The sequence below is a fragment of the Argiope bruennichi genome, chromosome X1, assembly GCF_947563725.1.
Source record: "Argiope bruennichi chromosome X1, qqArgBrue1.1, whole genome shotgun sequence".
Lineage (NCBI taxonomy): Eukaryota > Metazoa > Arthropoda > Arachnida > Araneae > Araneidae > Argiope > Argiope bruennichi.
Genome location: NC_079162.1, coordinates 116,216,759 through 116,239,874, shown reverse-complemented (window position 1 = coordinate 116,239,874; position 23,116 = coordinate 116,216,759). Strand labels below are relative to the sequence as shown.

The following is a 23,116-nucleotide window of genomic DNA, read 5'->3' as shown; positions in this document are numbered from 1 at the left end:
GATTTTAACCTTTATATATTTATTTCTAGCATTTAATTAGATGACACTTTTCGTTTCTGGAATATACTGCCTCATTGATTCAATTATCAACAGAATATTTGAAATGTTTGTTGATGACGTGTAATTTTTATATCGAATTAGTGTTTTTGAATGATTTTATTTCAGATTATATATCTGAAAAGCAATAATTAGATGCAGGACGCACGGATACTACAGGAAAATTCGTAACTTATCCCAAGCTACTGTGAACGCACGGAACAGTAACAGACATGACACACTGCTTACGCTGTTAAAATGAAATTATTTTGCAATGGCAACATTTAAGCAAAATTTTAAACACTTTTTTTAAATAAACTATAACAAGTTCCATTTACTTAGGAAATAAAGACATCAAAATGAACTATCCTTTTAATTATTTTAGTGCCAAAAGAATAATGCTATAAAATTTATCCAGTTTTTAGAATACATTAAAATAATTTAATATTGTTGATGAAAATCTTTGTTCGACATTACAACTTCAGATTCCTCTTTTAATTATAAGCAATATCTATCCTTATGAAGGCTGGTTTAAATCTCATAAGTTTTCCGATGTTGAAAAATTACAGAACATAAAAAATATGCTAACCTTTTGCATGGAAGTACTCCTCCAGCAGATAGAACAATATTAAGAATTGTACTGGAAATATTATGTAAATTAAAGCTTGGAACTAATCTTCAATTTTATTAGTTGTAAACATCAATTTACACAAGAAATACAGATTGATTGATTGATATGTAAAATTCACTCACATAAAATGATTTGAACAAACAACTTTAATACAAATAACTTTCTTTCACATTAAATAAAGCAGTTAAAATTATTTGTGCTGGATGATTTTTAAAAGGTAAAAATTGAATTACATTAATCCAATAAGTTACTCATACTTGTATATTTTTAAATACAGATTCGGCTTAAAATATTTTTACACAAGATCAAAACAATCTCTAAGATTTCAAAATTCTTAGCCACCTTGGAAATCATCGAAACCGTGGGATAGTTCAGACTGAACAATGATTTTCTCAATTCCTTTTCTCGTGTGAATTGTTTTTTTCTGTTTTGAAGTCATCCACACTCACAGCTTCTGTCTCTGGTTCATCTAGGCAGTCGGGTGAAGAGCCGATGCATAGGAAGGAGCGCCATTTTTTGCTTTGCTGTTGTTTTTCCCCATGAATTCCAGGAAGATCTGCCGATTGTTCTGCATTGTCTTCTCTCACAGTGCTATTCTGATAGCGTTCAAATATTGCCTAATGGTTAAAAAAAATTAAAAATCAAAATAATGTTGAAAGTTTTGAGATTTAATGAAGCGCGAAGACGAAATATTGAGAAAGGAGAATGAGCAATTTCATAAGATATTTTTAATCACTGTGCCGCCCGGCGACACCACGTTTGTGTCACACAAATATTTATTTATTTTATGATTTTTTTAAAATTTATATATTAATAATTAATTAATTAATATTAATTAGTGTTTGTTCTGTAAATTATTAATTAATTAATATTAATTAGTGTTTGCTCTGTAAATTATTAATTAATTAATATTAATTATTGTTTGCCAGCTCAGGTGTCGTCCTCGCCATCTGACCGCGGTTCAAAATTACGAGGCCCGTCCTAGTGTTGCTTTAAACGGGACGTTAATATAACTAAACTAAACTAATCCACATGCCTGCAAAATGGTTACGCTCTTTTCCTTGTCACGAAAGGACTATAAGGGATACTATGATTTTTTTTTTTTTTTTTTTTTGTCCCCAGCAGTCATTAATGGTTCCGAAGCATGGTAATGTAAATTACGCTAATATATAGTTTTTTTTTTTTTTTTTTTTTTTTTTTGCTTTCTCCTTTATCACTACTTGTTACTGCTACCATTCAAAAAAATTTTCAGGGGTCAAATAAAACGAATAAAGGACCATATTTCTCTTCATTGAAAAATTTAAAAACGAAGCAAATTCAGAATTATCGGAAAGTAATTGAGTTGCAGTATCAGAACTCTTGCAAGGCATCAACTGTTTTGTTTCCTTTTTCAAATAATTGCAAACATCTTAGTAGTGATTTACGGTAGAATTGTATTAAGATCTGAAAGTTAATTAATCAAAATTTAATTAAGTTTAATGCATACTTGAGGATCTTCGGGTTTCAAAGCTGTTCTCAATATTTGTTAAACTTTTGATGCTATACAGATTTCAAAACATGGCATTGTGTTAATGTTTTATGATGCATCTTAACACAGGTGGAAAATATACAAGGGGGAAAAATAGAATTTTCAACAGTGTGGATAAATTCGGTTTTCTAATTAGCATTTGTTTTTACTTGCTAAATTCTACCGAACCTCAGCCTATCAGCCTTACCAGTGTAAGATTCAGTCTTTTATAAAAGAATTTATTTATGGAAGCTGAAATCTTATAATCTTCCAATCTTGTTTCAGAAATAAAAATTAGATGAAAAATGAAAAATTTGAGGGAGGTGGATCTTACAAAAAATCCACATAAATAAAAATCTAATGCATATTTTTTTGTTCATGTTTGGTATAATAATTGCTCAATATATTCTATATTTCCTGAACTAGAGAAAAAGTGATCTATTTAGAAATATTTCATAGATATTTTAGAGTTTCACAATGTGAAAAAAAAAATGAAAATTTAGGGTTATTTATCAGTCTAACTCAACTCTAGTATATAAAGAATGGATAGAAATACAACTTACTTTTTAGTGCAGGAACTAGATAATATATTTTTAAAGTTATCTGCAAAGTTTTAAGCAAATTATTTGATAAACCTCTAAACTAGATTTTTGCTGTATACCTTTTTTAGCCAAAAAAAAAAAAAAAAAAAAAAAAAAAAAAATCCAAATAATTATATATAAAAAAAAATACCTTTGCCACTTAACTGGTATATTTTGGTTTCATAGACATTCTTTCAAACTTGTTTATGCAAATATTTAAAAATTCAGCTATTTTCGGACTTTTTTTCAAAAAATTCATCTCGTATGTGATTACATACTTAACTTAAGCATGTTGTGCTCTGTAGGAAAGCTCTCATCAATTAGATTCTTTTTATTTTTGCTTTTCTTCCCCCCCCCCTTTTTTTTTTGCTTATATTTCTAGAATAGAGGATTCAGTGTTTGCCCTTCTGCCTGTCAGCAGGAATTCTTTTTTTTTCTTTTTAACCCTTTCTATGGCCGTGGGAAGTATGCTTCCCATCAAATTTTTCGATCTTTGTATGAAATTATGTAGGGTGGTATAAATTCTGACAAATTTTTTTAGTAAGTCAGAAACTTAGATGCTTCAGTTCTTTATCTCAGACAAAATGACGTGTCTTGATTTGTTACTTAATTATTAATTAACCAAATGAATTAATGAATCAAATTAAATTTATCTAATAAGCTAAATGAATCCCTTTTCTTATTCTAATTTCAAGTCTAAAAATATTTTAACATAATATGACTAGAAAAAAATGGCCCTTTAAAGGGTTAACATAATGTTGGAGAGCCGTCACTTATTCTCTTCTAAATTGCATAATGCAAAAATTTTTACCAAGGAATACAACGCTCTACTGGACAGATTATTGAATCTAGACCAATGAAAATTGTCATAAGTACACTTTAAAGGATGAGAACATGCATTTAAAGGAGATTTTTTGAGATTTTAATTAGAATTAAAGTTAAAAATTGTTGAATTTTGATATTATTTCTCGATAACTTGCGAAAATAACATAAAAACGATATTTCACCATCTTAATTCTCTGCTTTCGGAAAAGTAATTCAATAGATAATGATTCCCCTAATACTTGTTTATTGCTCCGAAAAAAATATATATAATTGTTTTAAGTTGAGTTCCCTCGAAAAATTAATCTACATATTCTTACCACTCTGTAGATATTTTAACAATTAAAAATTAAATAAATGAAATGTCAAAATAATGTACTGTCTTGAATGGTGTCTGAAAGAAGACATTCGAGTACGAAGGATTGAAATTAAATAAATTATTTTTTTCAACGATACTAAATGAGTTGTCTTGCAATTTTTTTTCTCTAATTGTAATTAATTTTCAAAAGTACATTTTACAACAATAAATCTAATTATTATAATAAAAAATTGCTTTCATTTCATTGTAATTATTTTTGTACCAACCAAATAAAAGTTCCGAGGCCACTGATTCTAATTAGGCCACTGATTCTAATTCCATCAATTTCAAAAACTTCAATAACTTCCATTAATTATTTTCTTGTATTAAATGACTAGCAGCTTTTTAAATCAAATTTTCCAATTTATTCAAGATCAATATTTTGTGATGGCAGACATTCTCTATTTGCCTGATATTACGAGCATTTTTTTCTTCTTGAATTCCTTTCCTATTTATAAATTTCATATTTGAAAGCATATAATTTTGTAATTTTTTTTCGCTCCATTTGATATTCTAGAGTTTTTAAAATACATATAGTTGTGTGCTTCCGACGGTGATGAAATATTTTAATATTTTCCGAACTTTAAATTAAATTAAAAATGCTCCATTATTTCAGCTTTGATTCCCTGTGAGAATTGGCATTAGGGAGTGAATTTGATTCTAAAGATTCCAAAATATTCATAATACATTACAAAATACATTAGAAATTAAAAAGTAGATAATAATAAAGTTTTGTTTAAAGCAAGTTTTTATTAGTTTACTAAAAATTATTTTCAAAAATCGAAATTAAAGGAGGCGCTGAAAACAATGCTATAAGGAAATTAAAGCAAAGTATATAGTAAAGAAAAATTTCTACAACTTAAAGAAAATATGTAGTAAAGTATAAAATATAAATAAGATTAAAATTTCAATTTAATTAGAGTATTTTATCGAAAAAGTTTCCATATTTTTTTGTTTTCATTAACGATTTTTGATAAAATATATCTTTCTTTTTAATACTCTTTTAAAAATGCTTTTGAGAAGTTTTGATAATATTATTTTATGATATTATTAAAAAGAAAGATGCAAAGTAAAGAAAAATTTCTACAACTTAAAGAAAATATGTAGTAAAGTATAAAATATAAATAAGATTAAAATTTCAATTTAATTAGAGTATTTTATCGAAAAAGTTTCCACATTTTTTTGTTTTCATTAACGATTTTTGATAAAATATATCTTTCTTTTTAATACTCTATTAAAAATGCTTTTGAGAAGTTTTGATAATATTTTTTTATGATATTATTAAAAAGAAAGATGCAAAGTATATAGTAAAGAAAAATTTCTACAACTTAAAGAAAATATGTAGTTAAGTATAAAATATAAATAAGATTAACATTTCAATTTAATTAGAATATTTTATAGAAAAAGTTTCCATATTTTTTTTTGTTTTCATTAACGATTTTTGATAAAATGTATCTTTTTTTTAATACTCTATTAAAAATGCTTTTGAGAAGTTTTGATAATATTTTTTTATGATATTATTAAAAAGAAAGATGAAGCTCAAAGTCTTTTTAAGTTTCTTACTCTTGCAGTCTGAATAATACGTTACAAGAAATTACATTCTGCTTTTCGGTTTCTGATACACGTGTTGTTGATGAAACCTCGACAAACCTGTTGCTAGGGGTAACGTTGCTAGGGCTACGTTTTCTGCGTGAAATGACATTATATTGATTTAGTGTCCAGATATCGATCGATTTTGCAAAAATAGTTCTAAAACTTATATAATGGCTATCGGTTTTTTTTAAAGTATAAAATTTCCGCTCTAACGGCCGCTGTTGATTTCTCCTCTTTCCATGATATTTTGAAAATTGTCTTTTGTATTTTGTTAGTTTCAGTAAGTAAGTTAGTTCCAGGCACGCAATAAATCGGATGTTTTTGTAGTTTCAAATGTGTTTATGCTCGTATAATTAACGAATAACTAAAGTGTAATTCACATTTTAAAGCGTAATAAACATTTAATTGTATTAAAACATTTATTGTATTAATTTACATTTAAAATGTAATAAACATTTAAAAAATTATTTTTTAAAAAAATTCTTAAAAATTTAGCTTAAAAATCTATCTGCTCAGGGTTTTTTTTCTTCTTTTTTACATGGATAGAAACTGTTTGATAAATTGCCATTATTTGGAATGCACTTTAAAACTTCAAACATCGTATTATTTTTAATGATTGCTGCAATATAACGGTACATTTGTAACATATATTTCATTTCTAACGAATTTGGTTTGATTGTGTTTTATGGCACAAAAGGTATTTTTGGCAATACTGAAAATCATTATATAATTATTAGTAAATGAATTATATAATTCATTTAAACTTATTAATTCATGACAACGAAATCATTAGAAACATTACAGATTTGTGTTAACTTCTAACCAAATATGGTGGTAGTTTTAACCCTTTGCATTCCTATGGCTACTCTTACTGACATTGTGCAGAATGCGTCGTTTTCCCATTCTTGTTAGATAATGTTCATTATAAAAGCCGTATTATTGCAAAGATTTTCACATTCAATTTTAGGAATTATAATTACTATTTTTGAAATTTCTAACCACTAAAAGGAGTCATTATACTCATTTAGGTATAATAATGCATCTCATTACATTTTGGAGTTCAACGGATTAATCTCACTTAGTTTAGCACATCGATTCTTGTTCAAGAGTCCATGGCCAGGCATAGTAAAGGGAAATCGTGGCATTTTCTGTTGATCGAAGAGACAGGGGGCAAATAGATATGATCTTATGTAGAAATCTAATTTAGATACTGTATATGAGGATAGATTGACTTCCTGGAAGGCTTTTGGAGAAACTTATCTACATTTTATTTTCACCTTGAGCGAATCTGATTTAGATACTGTATATGAGGATAGATTGACTTCCTGGAAGGCTTTTGGAGAAACTTATCTACATTTTATTTTCACCTTGAGCGAATCTAATTTAGATACTGTATATGAGGATAGATTGACTTCCTGGAAGGCTTTTGGAGAAACTTATCTACATTTTATTTTCACCTTGAGCGAAAACCATCAGAACCTCCAGATACCAGTTTACAGTAGCGAGCATCATTGTTAATGTGTTTGATTAGTAAGATTAACTTTCCTTTTAGATGAAAACATTAGGTTTTTTTAAGGGGGGGGGGATGGATCTCATAATTTGGAACCCCTTGTCAGATGATAAGGAGGAAACCTTCCCCTTTCATAAACTTCCCATCACACCAACGAGAGGACGTCTGGCCCATGACATCCGATTTAACATGCACCAAATTCGTACACATGACGGATCTTTAGTGGAATCGGGTTCCGAACTTGAAGCCTTCCGGCCCTGAAGCCGCAATCATTTCTAAGACAAATATTAGTGTACTGATTTTTTAATAAAGCAGAATCATGGACCTATAAACCTTTAAATCCTTTATCGGATTGAGATCACTCAACTATGTCATGACTTTACCTATTAGGCAAAATATGGGTGCCAAAAGTGTTGTATAACGTTAATGCGATTTTCGACTTGAGGGATGAGGTTGCCAATTTAAATTTATTATAAAATTTAATTATTTCAATTATATTTTTACATTAAAATTATAGCTCTGCATCAAAGGAAGAGGTATAATCCCAAAACATGTACTATTCCGAAGTAGAAGAATTATTTTTACTCATGAAAAGGGTTTACCACGATTTACACTTCTCTCGGTTTACATTATTCTTCATCAAGTTTTTTGAAAAGTGTAGGAAGAAATAATAAGGCAATTCGGGTTAACTCAGTATAATTAAGATAAATTTAAAAAAAAACAGTTTTTAAAAACAGAAAATAAAAATCAGCAATGAAAATAAACAGTTGAAAATTTAGAGATTCTTTATTTATTGAAGATGGAGAGCACATCCTAGGAATGATAAAAATGTGTTTACGAGTCGTAACAAAACAGCTAATGAAAATAAATGGGCTTGTGGGAAAACCCTCGAAGGGTTCTTTACTTGTTTTCTATCAAGGTCATATCGGTGACCTTGGTTGTATACGAACACTTTCCCTGCGGGATAAACAAGGTCACTCGGGTGACTCTGAAATCTTAAGAAAGTGAACCCCCTTCAGGCAATGATCAGCAAATTACGGTTCGCTTAGAGGTTCTAAACAACTGATCGTAGATTTTACAGTAATATTATAGAAATTTTATAGCTATTAGAAATGCTAAAGCTATATTTAAAGCAAAATGCAGTCACAATTTCATTCTTCTCATTAATATTAAAGAATTTTTTAAATGACATTTTATTCATTTTAATAATAACTTAGATTGCCCCACGATTTTTTTTTTCTTTCTAGTCTATTCCTAGAAAAATTATCAATTTTTGTTTTAAGGGCACTGGGATTTTAGGAAGGGATAGAAAAAAAATTTCTATATGAAGATTTTTTAAATTGTTCTCTTGCAATTGCCACATAATTGTTGAAATCAGGCATAAAAAAATTACCCTCCCCCCCAAAAAAAGCCCACAAATGCCTGAAATCGGAAAACATACATATTAGATTTTATTTTTCAAATTAAATGGTATATTAAAAATCATAAAATGTGGTCATAACAAAAAAAAATATTTCAACCTGAGATTAGTAGTTGCTATTTTCGATGAATTAATACTGAATTATTTTACTTCAGATACTAATCCGCGATTTTAAATTATTATTGGAATTTTATCCATACAATGGTTTTCATGCCACGTTTTCAGAAAAATTTCTGTACACTTTTTCTGATCATGTTCCTAGAACCAAAAACTTAGGAGTCTCACTCATCTTATCTTGCAATCACGGTAACTAGATTAATTTTGATTGGATTTGAACTACGAGTGATACATTGTAGAGAGGATGAAAATCCATATAGAGTTCGTAGATAGACAATCTAGCAAAAAGATGATACAAATGGCGGAGAGGGGGAGGCTTCCTTACTATTTAGGATGGAAAAATAACTTAAATAATGTGATATATTGTTTTATCATTGAGAACAGCTTTTGTACTGACAGTTTTTCGCTAGTAGCTTCAATTGCTTAAAAGTGAGGAACTGTAAATTGATTTTCATACTCTTGATTTCGACTACTTTTTTACCTAAGCATGAGCCACCTTGTTCGTAATCTAACAACAGTTGCATTCCCTTCCATCCTGTTTTAGTATCATAGCTTGACCCTTATGAAATTGAAAAAGAAAATTGTCGAGGAGAGGTGGGATATGAGATTTTCTTTCTCGTATATTTCCTGACAAAGGGAATTCATTTCCGCTATTAGGACTTTAGATAGAAATTTTTTAAAGAAGTACTTTAAATGAAAAGAAGAAAGAACACTTTTACTCCATATCTCCATCTCTCTCTTCAAAAAGAACAAGAGCTCATGTGGCTCTTTTTAGTTATAGATGAGCATAAGCTTTATAAAAAAGAAAACCTTATATCTCATGACATATAAATAAAGAAAAATAAGAAGAAAATATTTGAATGCAAAGACAATGATCAACACTGGAGTAATTAGTGTTGAAGATTCATGATGACTTGCGCATAACTTGATTAATTGCCAATTCTTTTAAAATAGCACACTTTTTTAACTCGGAGGAAAAATTTGGAAAAGGAAGAGCTAAGTTAAGATAAAAGTGAAGCCAAAATCAGTACAGTAGCAAGTAAAACTTACGAAAGGCTTATATTTTAAGCCAAGATAGACATCATGATTCGTTATACTAATTTCTTATGGCATAAAAAAAAATCATGGATTCGTTATGCTATAAAATTTATAAAATTTCTGGAGATTTTGAGAATAAATCATATGATGTAAATATTACTTTTGTTAGAAATTTTACAGCAATTGTATGAGGAGATTTATTTAAACTTTTTATGTCTTAAGATTTCATCCATTTCGAACAGCCGTGTTTTAATTAAATTAAGGAGCACAAACTTACTATATAACAACTTTGTAGGATAAATATATTAGAATACGTTTCAACAACTTTTTATTTGAAAGTCTTTCATTATATAGAATCGCATTTTTTTGTAAGTTATGGATAATTAAATGCCTTCAGCTTGCATATTTCGTTAATTTTTTTTTTTTTTTTTTTTTTGAGATACATATTGAAAAACTGGTGTGAAAAATCTTTCAGATACAGACATGTAAAATTTGAAAGATTCAAAGAAACAATGATCTTCTTATATATATATATATATATATATATATATATATATATATATATATATATATATATATATATATATATATATATATATATATATATATATATATATATATATATATAGGATGCCCCAGTAAGTTGTTTACCAAGTATAATGGTAAGTCAGGCAGACAGAAACAAGTCATTTTTGCAATAGAACATAATGATGTAAGCGCAAAGAGCCATCCCTATAAGAGCAACTTTGTCTATGAATTGAATAAGAAAAGAATACACAAGATAAATTCATACAATACAGGTATACCAATATGCCAAAAATCTACAACAGTGGTTCTTAACCTTTTTAAGCCGCGACCCAAATTTGAGAAATATTTGAGAAAAAGTCAAAATTTTTTCATTGCTTCATTTTAGATCGTATTTTTAAAAAATCTTCAATCCTACGATGATAATTTTTTTTAACTTACAAATTTTTTATTTATTTTTTTAATAATAAAGATAAACAAAAGTACTTTTCGGTCCAAGGAAAATTTAATTAATAATCAAGTGTTTTTAATAATTTTTATTGACCAAATTAAAATATATTGATAACTTTTTGAAAATAATTGACATTTTAACTTATTCCTAAAAAAAAAAAGAAATATCAATACATATGTTAAGTCTTTTAAATTTTAAATGCAAGTCATACAGTTTTAATGAGAACCTTGTGCTTGAATACATTTTGAAAGATCTTCAAACCTCGGTTGAATGCTTGTCAAGGAGCACCTTATATCTATTTCAGGATTTAACTTGTTCCGGTAATTGTTTTTGATGACACACAGAGCCGAAAAACCAGCCTCACACATATATGTTGTTGCAAAGGGCAATAATACTTTTAGGGCTTCTTTAACAATTATTGGCTTTTCGGTTTTTAATTTTAACCAGAAAGCACATAAAGATTCAGTGTTTTTGTAGAAATTGTATTGAAGTGCTTGGTCACTTTGTATTTCTATTAATTGTTCTTGAAATTGATTAATATTAACAAATTCCTCATGCAAATCACTTACATCAAAATTAAATGGCATTCGAACCCAATTATATTTGAAAACATCGTCTGCAGGGAAATATCGATCCAAGTCTGCTATTAGTTTTTCTAAATGATTAATAATAATTTTCTGTATTTCAAAATCAATATTATTGTCTTCAACAAGTAAATTAAGAGTCGGGAATGAAGCAAGTTTCTTTACTTCAACCTTATTTCTCCATAATTTGAGTTTATTTTTAAAACATGTCATTTTTTCAGTTAATTCAATAATAGTATGATTACGTCCTTGCATAGACGTATTTAGATTATTTATTTCATATAAAATATCTGACAAATAAACAACTTGAGTAATCCACTTCAACTCGGAGAAATTTGGTGTATTACTAACTTTTTTGGTTCGACTCAGCGCGACCCAAGAAATATGCTTCGCGACCCAATTTTGGGTCGCGACCCATAGGTTAAGAACCGCTGATCTACAATAATGGGAAACAAATTTATGATAGCACAACAATCTAATTGCATGTATAACATGCGAAGCGCGTATAGTTATAGATGGCAAGGCCTTTGGGCATTCATTTTTTTATATACTTCATAGGATTATTACTGATATTGCGTCCTACTTGCCAACGTCTCGATAATTTTGGTTACGACTTGTAATGCTATTATCCAAACAACTGTGTTGCGCTAGTGTGAATTCATATTCTATTAAACCTGTGTTGCATTTTCTGGTATATCCTTTCATTTACTTATACTCCTGAGATTTCAGTACAGCGGGTGGGCATTGTTCTAGCGGCCTGATGTTCCATTGTAAAATTAATTTGTTTCTTTATATCTGAACTACCCTTAAACGTTGTAAGCAATCTTTTGAAACATCATTTTTATTTAATAATTGATTTCAGTCGTGAGGCTTCTCTTTGAATCTAATTCAAGCACAAACCTGCCCTAAATAAGTCTTTTTAAAAGAGCAATACATTTTGCTTAGTTATACTAATTAATGCATCTAATCTAAGTAAAATATTTTACAGCAAATAATCATAATGATAAATATAACATTTCTCTCTTTTTTTAAAAATAATAAAGTCCTTACCGTTCCTATGAATACAAGAACTAAAGCGATGACAAAAACTCTGATTTCACAACTACACTCATGCCAGACGAATGGAAAAATTCCTTCTTCTGTCCATCCGGATATTAATAACCATGTTGAGAAGAGAACCAGGGATATGAAAATAAGGCTTAATTCAAATACCTGGAATCTCATTGAATCAATAATCACTCCCTAAAGAGAAAAAAATTTGTTATTTATAAAGAATATATATCATTTAAATATAATGTAATACTTTTAACTCTGATTTATGAAACAGACCGGAACTTCTAAAAGTTTCCCCGTTTTGCATAGGTAAAAATTTTCGAGATTTTCATTTTTGCTCTAAAATTTTATTACGACTACAAAATTATGAAATAGTTAAAGAAACGGAATATGAGATTTAATTATAAGTAAATGGTAATAAATTCAAAAACAGATATTACGCAGATTTTAAAAAAAGGTTTTATTTCAAGACCGTTTATTTATATTTACATAATAAGGCATTTTAAATATATAAAGGCTAAATATAGTAATCATTGGAAATTTGGACTCCAGATTTAACGATTCTCCGCCTTTGAAATCATCCTAAGTCCGAAAAAAAAAATGATATTGTATTTGTCTGTCCGTACCCATGTGAATATAAATCAAAAGTCGACAGATAGTATCGGGTAATAATAACACCAACTTCGTCCGAGATCTATGAATCGTCACAGAAGAATGCTTGTCCTTCAATAGGTGAGCTAGATAATTCAAAAATATAGCTTGCTAATCTAGAAGAATGAAATTTATCATGCTTTCTTTGCATCAAAATTTAGATCTATATCAGATTGTGTACGAAATTGGTGTACTGGAAGCAAAACTACAAAACTGCATAATGTTTACTGAAGTCTTTTCACTTTACGATGGAGCTTAGAAAAAATGCGCCATATTGTGGAAGTATATGAGAAAATTAAGGGAGAGAACTCATTTATCATTATTAAATACATTTATTTAACTTGACTTGTTTCATGTTTTTAAAGATAGAATTTTGTAATTGGTTTTTCATTTACTTCCTTGTGTTTAAAGGTTTGAAAGTTTTTTCACTTTTTATGGCATGAGGATGAAAAGCCTCTCGATTTAATATGCAGGTTCATCTTAATTAACAATGATGGTGTTGATAATTAACAATGATGGTGTTGATAATTAACAACGATGGTGTTGTCAATTAACAATGATGGTGTTGATAATTAACAATGATGGTGTTGACTAATAAAAACCTTTCGCCAATTACGAGATATTACTTAGTTACTTAGGGGGGAGGTCTGAGTATGAGACGGCCGTTAAAGGGATAGGAAGACAATTTTGTGCAGATAACAGAAGACATACGAGCTCCTATTGTTATTTGCTGCTGCCGGAGGATTCAGATATATCGCACTGCTCCGTAATAGGGCGAGGTCATCTTTTTTACGGATTCGCCGACTTCCCGAGAGCAAACCAGTGGGAGTGGTCCCCAAAAACTTTATCGCATACTTTCTAATCAAGGTGAATTTATGTTCCAGATCATAGCCTGACTAAGGCCGGGGAATACGGGCAGTTGCCCCGGGCACCCACATCAGAGGAGGGCCCCAAAATCGATTAGAAAGTTTATTTTACGTTTCCTTCCTTAATGAACTTTTTTTAACATTGCTTTTCAAAGACAAAAAAGACAGAGGGAGGCCCGAAAGAAGTTTTGCCTCGGACCTTAATTAGGCTAAGTCGGGCCCTGTTTCAGATGCGTTTTTTCCCAACCGATTGAAACCAAAATTTGACACAGAACTACAATTGTAGTCACAAAGTCACTTACCACATTCGACATATTTAAGTCATTGCGTTGTTGAGTGGTCACTTTTATACGCTTCTGAAAGAACAGACTGACAAACGTTCAATATCTTGTTGGATATGGTTGAAAATTTGAAAGATGTCTACATTACAGATATTTAATCTGTGTACCGAATTTTATACATCTAGCTCTTTCCGTTTTGTAGCTGTCGTATTAATTTATATTCGAGCAGCCGGACAGGCAGACTTCCTCTGAATAGATTTTGCTCAAAATTTGAAGAAAACTAAAAATTTGGTATAAACACCATAAACCCAATTTCATCCGTCCAGTACAAAACGTTTTGAGTTCTCGGTCACAGACAGACAGACATTTTCCAAAAAAGTGTTTTTCGAACTCATGAAGGTCTAAATGTGGAGATTCGCTAGTTTGTGTGTGTGTGTGTGTGTGTGTGTGTGTGTGTGTGTGTGTGTGTGTGTGTGTGTGTGTGTGTGTGTGTGTGTGTGTGTGTGTGTGTGTGTGTATGTTAATTTTATAATCGGTGTCATTTAAAGATAGCTGAATTCACAGGGGAAGTACTGAAAACATCAGCAATTGGAATTATTAAATTTCCATCAGAAAGAATTATTAAATCAAAGTTCAGAAGCCTAGTAGACGGATTCACATTGTCTCAGGTTAGTTATATTAACACTATAACTTACTCGAAGGTTATTTTGGAACATAAAATCGTCATTATAAAACATTGTCAAATGAGAAAAACAACAATTGTACCTGTACCCCGTTATCAATATTATTTCAGTAGATTTCGATATTAATAAATACTTTTATAACTATGTAAACGTACTGGCTGAAAAAGGAACCTGACCAGTTTTACTTGATAAAAGCTATATTATTATATATTTCGGAGGTATTATATTAATATTGTACAACTCTTAGAATTTGTAATTTATGGTTGTATTTATTTGGAAACTAAGCGAATAACTCTGTTTGATCTACTTGTCTAAGGCCTAACCTCAGCCTAGCAGGTCTAGAAAACTGCTTAGTCAATCATTTTCTACTAAATTGATTTGTTCGAAATTGAGTTATCGATGAGTTGAAAAGTAAGGAATCCGAATCAGAAAGCAGAGAATGAACATTTTCATGAATTGACCTCGTTTAGTTAAACAATCAATAATTTAACGAATTTGAACGTCCAAAACATGAAGAAATCAACCCAGATGTGACCGACCTACTTCTTTGAACAATAATGATAGAAGCTTTATTTTAAAGGAAGTAAAAGGGAAATTACACGGATAAGTTTTCCTCGGCTTATTGCTCAATTCAGTAATAAAGGTGTGAATTTAATATCAAACGACAAGGATTATTTGTGTATGAAATACGAGAAAAAGTAAAGACATTTGATAATAATTGGTTTAAATTAATAATAATTTGTAAAATAATAGGAAAATTTTCCACTAACTTCATTTGGAAAGTACTTGTAAAAATGAAAATAAATGAGTAGATTGTTTCACAAGTATTAATTTATCAAAGAGTGTGAACTTCATATTCAATTTTCTTCGTGCATATTTTGGTAATACGAAACTGATGCATAGAAATCTGAGATTCCCTGAAATCCTTGGGTTAAACTAGCTCTACAGAGAATTTCTCTTATAATGTTAGGTACTACTCTATACTTACATTCGGATTTCTCAAACATTTAGTTTTGATATTGTCTCGTTGCGAAGAGCTGTTATAAAATCTTTGGATTAAAATGCTACAGTATATTTCTGGCAAATTTGTGTAATAACATTGAGATATAGATGTGAAACAGTTCCAGAAACTGGTATAGAGATTCCTTGTTCGAGCCTATTAGATACAAGACAGAGACCTGAGTAATGAGCATTTGGTGGCTAGGCATGCGTTTTTACTTTCTTTTTATAGAGAAGGTATTCTAATCTCCAAAAAAATTCTAACTGCACGATTTTGACGAATCTACATTTCAGACTTCCATGAGTTTGAAAAAAATATTTTTGATAATATGTCTATCTATCCGTCTGCCTGTCTGTGAACAAAGATAACTTTAAAACACTTTGAGTCAGACGAATGAAATCTGGTATAGGGTCTTAACACCAAATGTGTAGATTTCTATCAAATTTATATCAAAATCCTTTCAGAGGAAGTCTGTCTGTCCCGCTGTTCGAATATAAATTAGCATAATAACTAGAAAACGAAGAGGGCTAGAGGATAAAATTCAGTACACAGATTTAATATCTATAATGTAGATACCTATCACAATTTGAGCAAATTCAAAAAGTTGTTGACCGTCTGTGCTTTCAGAAGCATATAAACGAAACAACTCAAAAACGCAATGACTTAAATATATCAAATTTGGTGTGTGATTTTGTGATTACAGTCGTAGTTCTGGGTCAAATTTGGTGTGTGATTTTGTGACTACAGTCGTAGTTCTGGGTCAAATTTGGCGTGTGATTTTGTGACTAATTTCGTAGTTCTGGGTCAAATTTGGTGTGTGATTTTGTGACTACAGTCGTAGTTCTGGGTCAAATTTGGTGTGTGATTTTGTGACTACAGTCGTAGTTCTGGGTCAAATTTGGTGTGTGATTTTGTGACTACAGTCGTAGTTCTGGGTCAAATTTGGCGTGTGATTTTGTGACTACAGTCGTAGTTCTGGGTCAAATTTGGTGTGTGATTTTGTGACTACAGTCGTAGTTCTGGGTCAAATTTGGCGTGTGATTTTGTGACTAATGTCGTAGTTCTGGGTCAAATTTTGGTTTTAGTCGATTGGGAAGAACGAATCTAAGACAGAATTTTTATTAGTCACATGCCAGTGATTAATCGTCCAAAAATTTGTGAAGGATCACATGATTTATTCAGTATATTAAATTCATCTCAAAGTTTAATATTTCGTAATTATTGTACGCCTATGCCGCCATAAAAGGTGTTCTCTTCCTTGCCCAATATTCCTTTTTTTTTTTTTTTTTTTTTTTTTTTGCGGGGTGGTAGTGGGAGATGACACCTTTATTAGATAGTACGCTTGACAATTTGAAGGAGACCGCTGCCGCTAGTTCTTCAAAGATAATGGTCATTTCATGAGGTCATTCAACCAATCGATCTATGTTATCGATTGTCTTACAAATAAACATTGAGGAAGAACTGACTGTGTGTTCGGAAACACCTGCAGAATGATTTTTTCAAAAATTACGACAAAATGGTGTTTGCTGTATTAGAGAAAGAAGCACATTTCTTGCAAACTACATTTAACTTTTGGTTCTACAAGAATACGAACAGATATACTAAGAGTCGAAAATTGTTATGGGGAAATTATTTCATTCTGCAGAATAACTTTTTTTTATCGTAATTTGCTGATACAAGAACAATCCATTTTGCGCCTCGTTTTATATATTTCGCAAATTTCATGTTGTTTTGATGATGTATTCGCTTTTTATACATAATATAAAACAAGATGTTCCTGCTGTAAACAGCAAAAGTGCATAAAAAAAGCTTTTCAATGATGTTTCTTTGCTTGTAAAACATTAAAAAAAAAAATGAGGGATTATGACAGGCTGACCGATACATAATTATTTTGTGACTAATATCAAGTTTTTAACATCAATAGAGTTATCCTAACTTAAAATAAACTTATTTGGCTTATTAATTTTACATTTATAATTATCTTTTAATATCGATATACTATAATAATACATATTAATCAAAGTTCATACATAAATTTTTGTTTAATATCCACATTTCCCAATTTTAACCTATTTTTTCCCTTCCGTTAAAATATTATATGATAAAAATTATGATATCTTTACAACTCTTCATTATTATTGTTTCACTCTAATCAAAAGACAGAAGAATAAAACGATAGTGATTCCTTTTGATTTTTGTTTTATATAAAAAAACTAGGAACTTTTGTTTAGATTCAAGGGAAGAATATTATGGTTTCTGCTGATTTCGTTATGTATAGAATACATATATATTTCTGGCAGAATAATTCATAAAGTAATGATACACATGTTAATTAGGGCTCATTTCTACTAACATTTATTTTGGCTGTTTTTCTTCGTTTGTTTTTATTTTTTAAGAAAGAACGAGGAGGTATTTTCTGTGTGAGGAGTGAATTATCTGTGAAATAAGAAGGCGATGTCATAATTGGATATACATCAAACAGATTTTAAGATGTGTTAATGCTTTTAAGGTGTATGTACACACTTGAAACATCGAAAATCGTTCAAAATATCGAATATTTTTTTATTGCTTAATAATGTTTTCTGATTCTTTAGCTTTCAAACGATACCAAGATGTTGCCAATATTCCAAATATTTCTCGAGTTATAATTATTTTTCTTGAGGTGCTTTCATTGAAAACTCCAGTTACGGTGTTTTTAAAACTCATTTTATGAAGAATGATATTTTTCCACTATGTTGCTTCATTCAAACAATTATAACTCAACAAGAAATTAACCAAATACAGTTATTTATATATCAAAATAATCTGTAGGAAATAGCGGATGTTTGGTGCCTCAATCAAAGATATATTTATAGAAATAAATTTTTAATAGCTGCTTAAAAGTAAAAATCACAGAAAAAATCTCGCTTTTTTCTATTCATCGTTAATGAAAAAATTGTAAAAAAAAAAAAAAAAAAAAAAAACTATATATTTTTATAACTTGATTGAGGCAGAAAACATGAAGACTAATATTAGCTATAATTTCCAACTAGAATTGTGCGTCTGTACAAATTAGAATTTAAGATATCATGTTTCAAAAAATAGGCTAATTAGCTCCTTAAATATTGTTTAATTAATTAATAATTAGTGTAATATGGCTTTTTCTCACTGAAATGAGTTTAAACCTATATTAATAACCTACTGTGAAAAAACTGGATTTTTAAAGTTAAAATTAAAAAAAAAAAGTCTTCAAGTGTGTACGTACACCTTAAAACTTTAAGGTGCCTATAAGACTTGTGCGAAAAAACGACACTGACATGAAGGCTTGTGACATTTGTTACGTTTTGATAAAAGGGCATTCGATTTTTTTAAAATTATGTGAATGTGAAAAAAGAAACTTTTAAGACAGGCTGCTTATTTTTATAATTTATAATATATAAGCAATTTACAGAGTAATCTCTGGTTTTATAGTCAGTTTATGTTCTTTATTACAAAAAGCTATAAAATCTAAAAACTTTCGTTTAACTGCTAACCAAAGGTTACGTCAAATATATCTTTACTAATTTTGATCTTTCTAGCGGACATCCTTTTATTATTCTCAAATAAACAATATGTCTAGACATACATCGTATATAAATTGCTCAGATAATGATCTTGAATATTCTCCAAAATATAAGTATAAAGTTTTGGAATTATAAAATACAGTTCGATACCGATTAAGATTAGGAATTCATAGCAATTATCCCAATAGTTAGAATTATATATATAGCTGTCGCTAGGAATTATCAAGGAAAATATTACATGCAATCGGACTCATGTGATTAAGCTGTGAAAATATATTCATAAAAATGAAAAACAACTGCTAAAATAAATGGCTGAACTATATAAGAAAACGATTCAATCTAAGTTTTTGATTTCAGTGCTTTACATAAAACAGAATTTACTTTGTTTTTAACTTTTTCAAAAAGAAAATTTTAAAATAGCATTAAATTTTTATGTTGCATTGTCAGATTAAGAGGCCTTTTTTTAAAAGCCTTATTGATCGGTGTCCTTGTATTCACAGGTTTCAATTTATTTCCTTAATGCTATATCTATCTTTTAGGCTATACAAGTTTTTATTATTTTTTATGTTTTTATGTGTTTAAAATTCTGTATAACTTTAATGAAGATCACTGACATTATTTCCTGAAAATATTTTTTAAGCTAGTACATTTTTAAATTATAATTAAAAATTACTTTATATTTATTACGAATTATTTATTAAAATTTAAATATTAAAAACAATTATTTACTGCCATTTTTTAGTTAAAATTTATCACTTTATCTTTCTGTGCCCTTTTCTTTAGACCAGTCTTTATTTTTCTTTTTTCTTTTTTTTTTTAATTTTGGCTAATTCAAATTATTATTGTGGTCATGTCAGCTTCAATAAACCATATTCCATTCTATAAAAAAACCATGTCTACGCATGCAAAAATACAAATTAAAACGTGAAGAAAAAAGTTCATGCTATGCAACTGGTTTTTATTTGTAAATAAATTATTACTCCCTCTTAAAGTAAAAATATTTAGTGACTTCGAAATTTGAATATTTCCATAAAGGGGGGGGGGGGATTCGCACGAATCTGCAGTTAAGTAATTTTTTCAATTTACAAGGCATTTAATGTTGAATTTTTCAAATACAACTATGATGTTAAATTTCTCTGAAAACCAATGTTCATAGGGTGCTTGTTAATGATTTCAAACAATAAATTTCAAATTTTCAAACAAAATTTTTTTTCTGTTCAATGATTAACACCAACGATTTCAACGATTACGATTTCACTCTAACGATTTCAAAATATTTATGACTGATTATTAAATATTACAGGCGCTTCTTCTATAAGCTCTTTTCAACCAAACGTTTTGCAATGCAGAGTTTGAAAATAATGTGGACGCTGGTCACAAACAAGTTTTCAATAAAACATCCGATATCAGGGATCATTAAAATTTTCTCCATTATGTCTGATTACGGAAACCTTAAATTGAAATTTTATGCAATAAAAGCAATTTTTTTTAAAGAATTAAACTTATTAGTGTACTATACAACAATTTTTTATCTCTTTTATTTCGTTTTTTTTTGGGGGGGGGTCATTTTTTCTTTCAAAATCACTACCATATGGCGCTTCTGGCTAGGAATCAAAATTCTATTATTATTAAATCATAAATTAAATTGAGTTCTGAAAATATTAAAATAATATATTGTTATTGAGAACACGCTAGAATAGAAAATTTCTAAGCGCTAGCACATCATAAAGCGAGAAAATTACTACAAAAATTCATATTTAGAAACATGAAGTACGTCAAGTTAAATAAAAAAGGTTTAAAAATGGATATTTTTCTTTATATAGAACCTCGATTCTAACCGAAAACCAAACCCCCAAATCTGACAGATAAACAATCATCACTCTTAAATAATCACCACTCTTCTTTGATAAACAATTATCATCAAAGAAGATAAACCAAAAATAATATTGATGAAAAATTGAAAAATGACTGTTTCATGTTATGTACAGATTAAAATTACGTTGTATAGAAACCTATGTTTGTAATAAAAGGTTCTATTTCTAAACTATAATATTTTTTAAAATTTTATTCAGCAATTATAAGTTTTGATTTTTACTTTAAAACATTTAAAAAGTATTAAAATGGTTAAGATTAATAAAATCTTAATCCAGTACTAGTTTTCTGCGTCATGAACGAAAAATTTTAATTTCTCAAATTCGCTTGAAATATCTGTAACAATTATACAATATAGGGTTATTTTATTGTATAATCGGTATGGTTATTATATAAATTATCCATTCTATTTTAGAGGTTAAACCTTTCATAGAATTTCAAAAATCAAGATCAATTTACCAGCTTTAATTAATTTAACCTTTTAAGTCAAAGGTGAAAAAAATGAACAACAATAACTGAATTTCATGAAGTCATTTTCTTATCAATTTAATGTCAATTTTCCTTCCGTTGATTCAGAGATCGAAAAAAAAAATGTCAAACCGAGGCGAGGAAAACAATTTTATGTTTGCTTTAAAAAACAGTATACCCTCTGCCTTTGTACACCAATCTGGTTTTTCTTTCTTTTCTTTACTTTTTTTTTTTCTTTTTTTAGAGAAGGAATTCTACCACTTCTAGAACTGGTTTCATCAAGAATACTTGATGGATTTTTTTATTCGTTTTTTTTTAATCTATTTTTTCCTCTGCCTCTTTTGTTTTGCTCTCGATATACTTGCAGTTTGCTAAATTTCAGCAAGGGAAAAGAAAAATAATCCTGGCGTATAAAATGTAACAAAGTATATTGATTCTACCACTCTCACAAGAAAGTACGATTGCATAAAATATTATCAAATGAATATTTCTTTTATAATTATCAACAGAAAATTTCTAAGACATTGTGATAAAGGAAGCTGACTGATGAAATGGAATTGGAGAATTTGGAATCCTAACGGTTAAATTCTGTTTACATAACAAACTAAACTACATTATCGGCTTGGATTCAATGCTTGATATCACTTTATTTTAACAGGAAGAAAAATATTTATATTAAAAGCTTTTTTTAAAATTCTTTTTCTATGTGATCATGTCTGCAACGAGTTTGAACTTAGCACCGCATCATTATGATTTTATTATGAAATAAACAAAACTACATATTTGGATATCGTTCTTATCAGTACTTGATGGGAAATGCATATGAATGGAGATTTCAGACAAGCATATTTACTCCGAGTTAAAATATCGTCAAGTCAAAAATTCTCAACTTGTATACGCTGATATCCAGATATGCTATTCTTTCCTTTAGCAGATTTCGAACTTGCTTACCATTTATTTAACTTTCAATTCAGTTTCAAGGAAATAAATATTCACAATTTCTTTAAAATATAATAAAATCTATTAAGAGCTCATTACATTTTTTGGAACCAAAATTGTAAAAGTCCACTTACCACTTGCTTAGGTATCGCCATCGCTGGATTTCTAATGAAAAGAACGATAAGTTATGCAGATAGGATCGAGCAAAATCAGATAACTAGCTATAATGGGCAGCACTGCGCATGTATGAAAATCACGTTGTGTCGGGATCTATAAAAAGTAACACTTTCTGATTGTTCCAGAATTTTGTTTCTGAATAATGAATATAAGAAACAACTTTAAAATCACATTTAGAAAATTCTATGTATTTGGAAGGAAAACATTTTATCAAACGTCTGGAAGTCAAAACAAAAATTGCAGAAATGTCAGGAAGATATAGATGCTGTATTTTGGAATTATTATCATATTAGTGATACATTTTATTTTCATATAATGAGAATTTTTTTATTTCTTATGATATTAGTTGATGGCTTCATATTCTTCTCTTATTGTATTCGGCTCCTCATGATTTTATGATTTTTATCTTGA

The 23,116-nt window shown here is 29.1% G+C and overlaps 1 protein-coding gene across 1 annotated transcript; it reads right to left on the bottom strand.

Moving 5' to 3' along the window:
- Window positions 1-790: 790 nt before the first annotated feature.
- LOC129959062 (uncharacterized) lies at window positions 791-22,779 on the bottom strand. Its single transcript, XM_056071856.1, has 3 exons — window positions 22,663-22,779; window positions 12,224-12,415; window positions 791-1,284 (listed from the first exon to the last, which is right to left on the bottom strand). Exons 1-3 carry the CDS (start codon window positions 22,681-22,683, stop codon window positions 1,060-1,062), a joined length of 438 nt encoding a protein of 145 aa, XP_055927831.1. The 5' UTR covers window positions 22,684-22,779; the 3' UTR covers window positions 791-1,059.
- Window positions 22,780-23,116: the final 337 nt, after the last annotated feature.

Excerpts from the sequence above, each read along its gene's own strand:
- LOC129959062 (XM_056071856.1), bottom strand. The coding sequence starts at position 22,683 with ATGGCGATACCTAAGCAAGTG. Across the intron at positions 12,416-22,662 it reads TGGCGATACCTAAGCAAGTG|GGAGTGATTATTGATTCAAT; the intron begins GTAAGTGGACTT and ends TTTTCTCTTTAG. Across the intron at positions 1,285-12,223 it reads TTCTTGTATTCATAGGAACG|GCAATATTTGAACGCTATCA; the intron begins GTAAGGACTTTA and ends TTTAACCATTAG.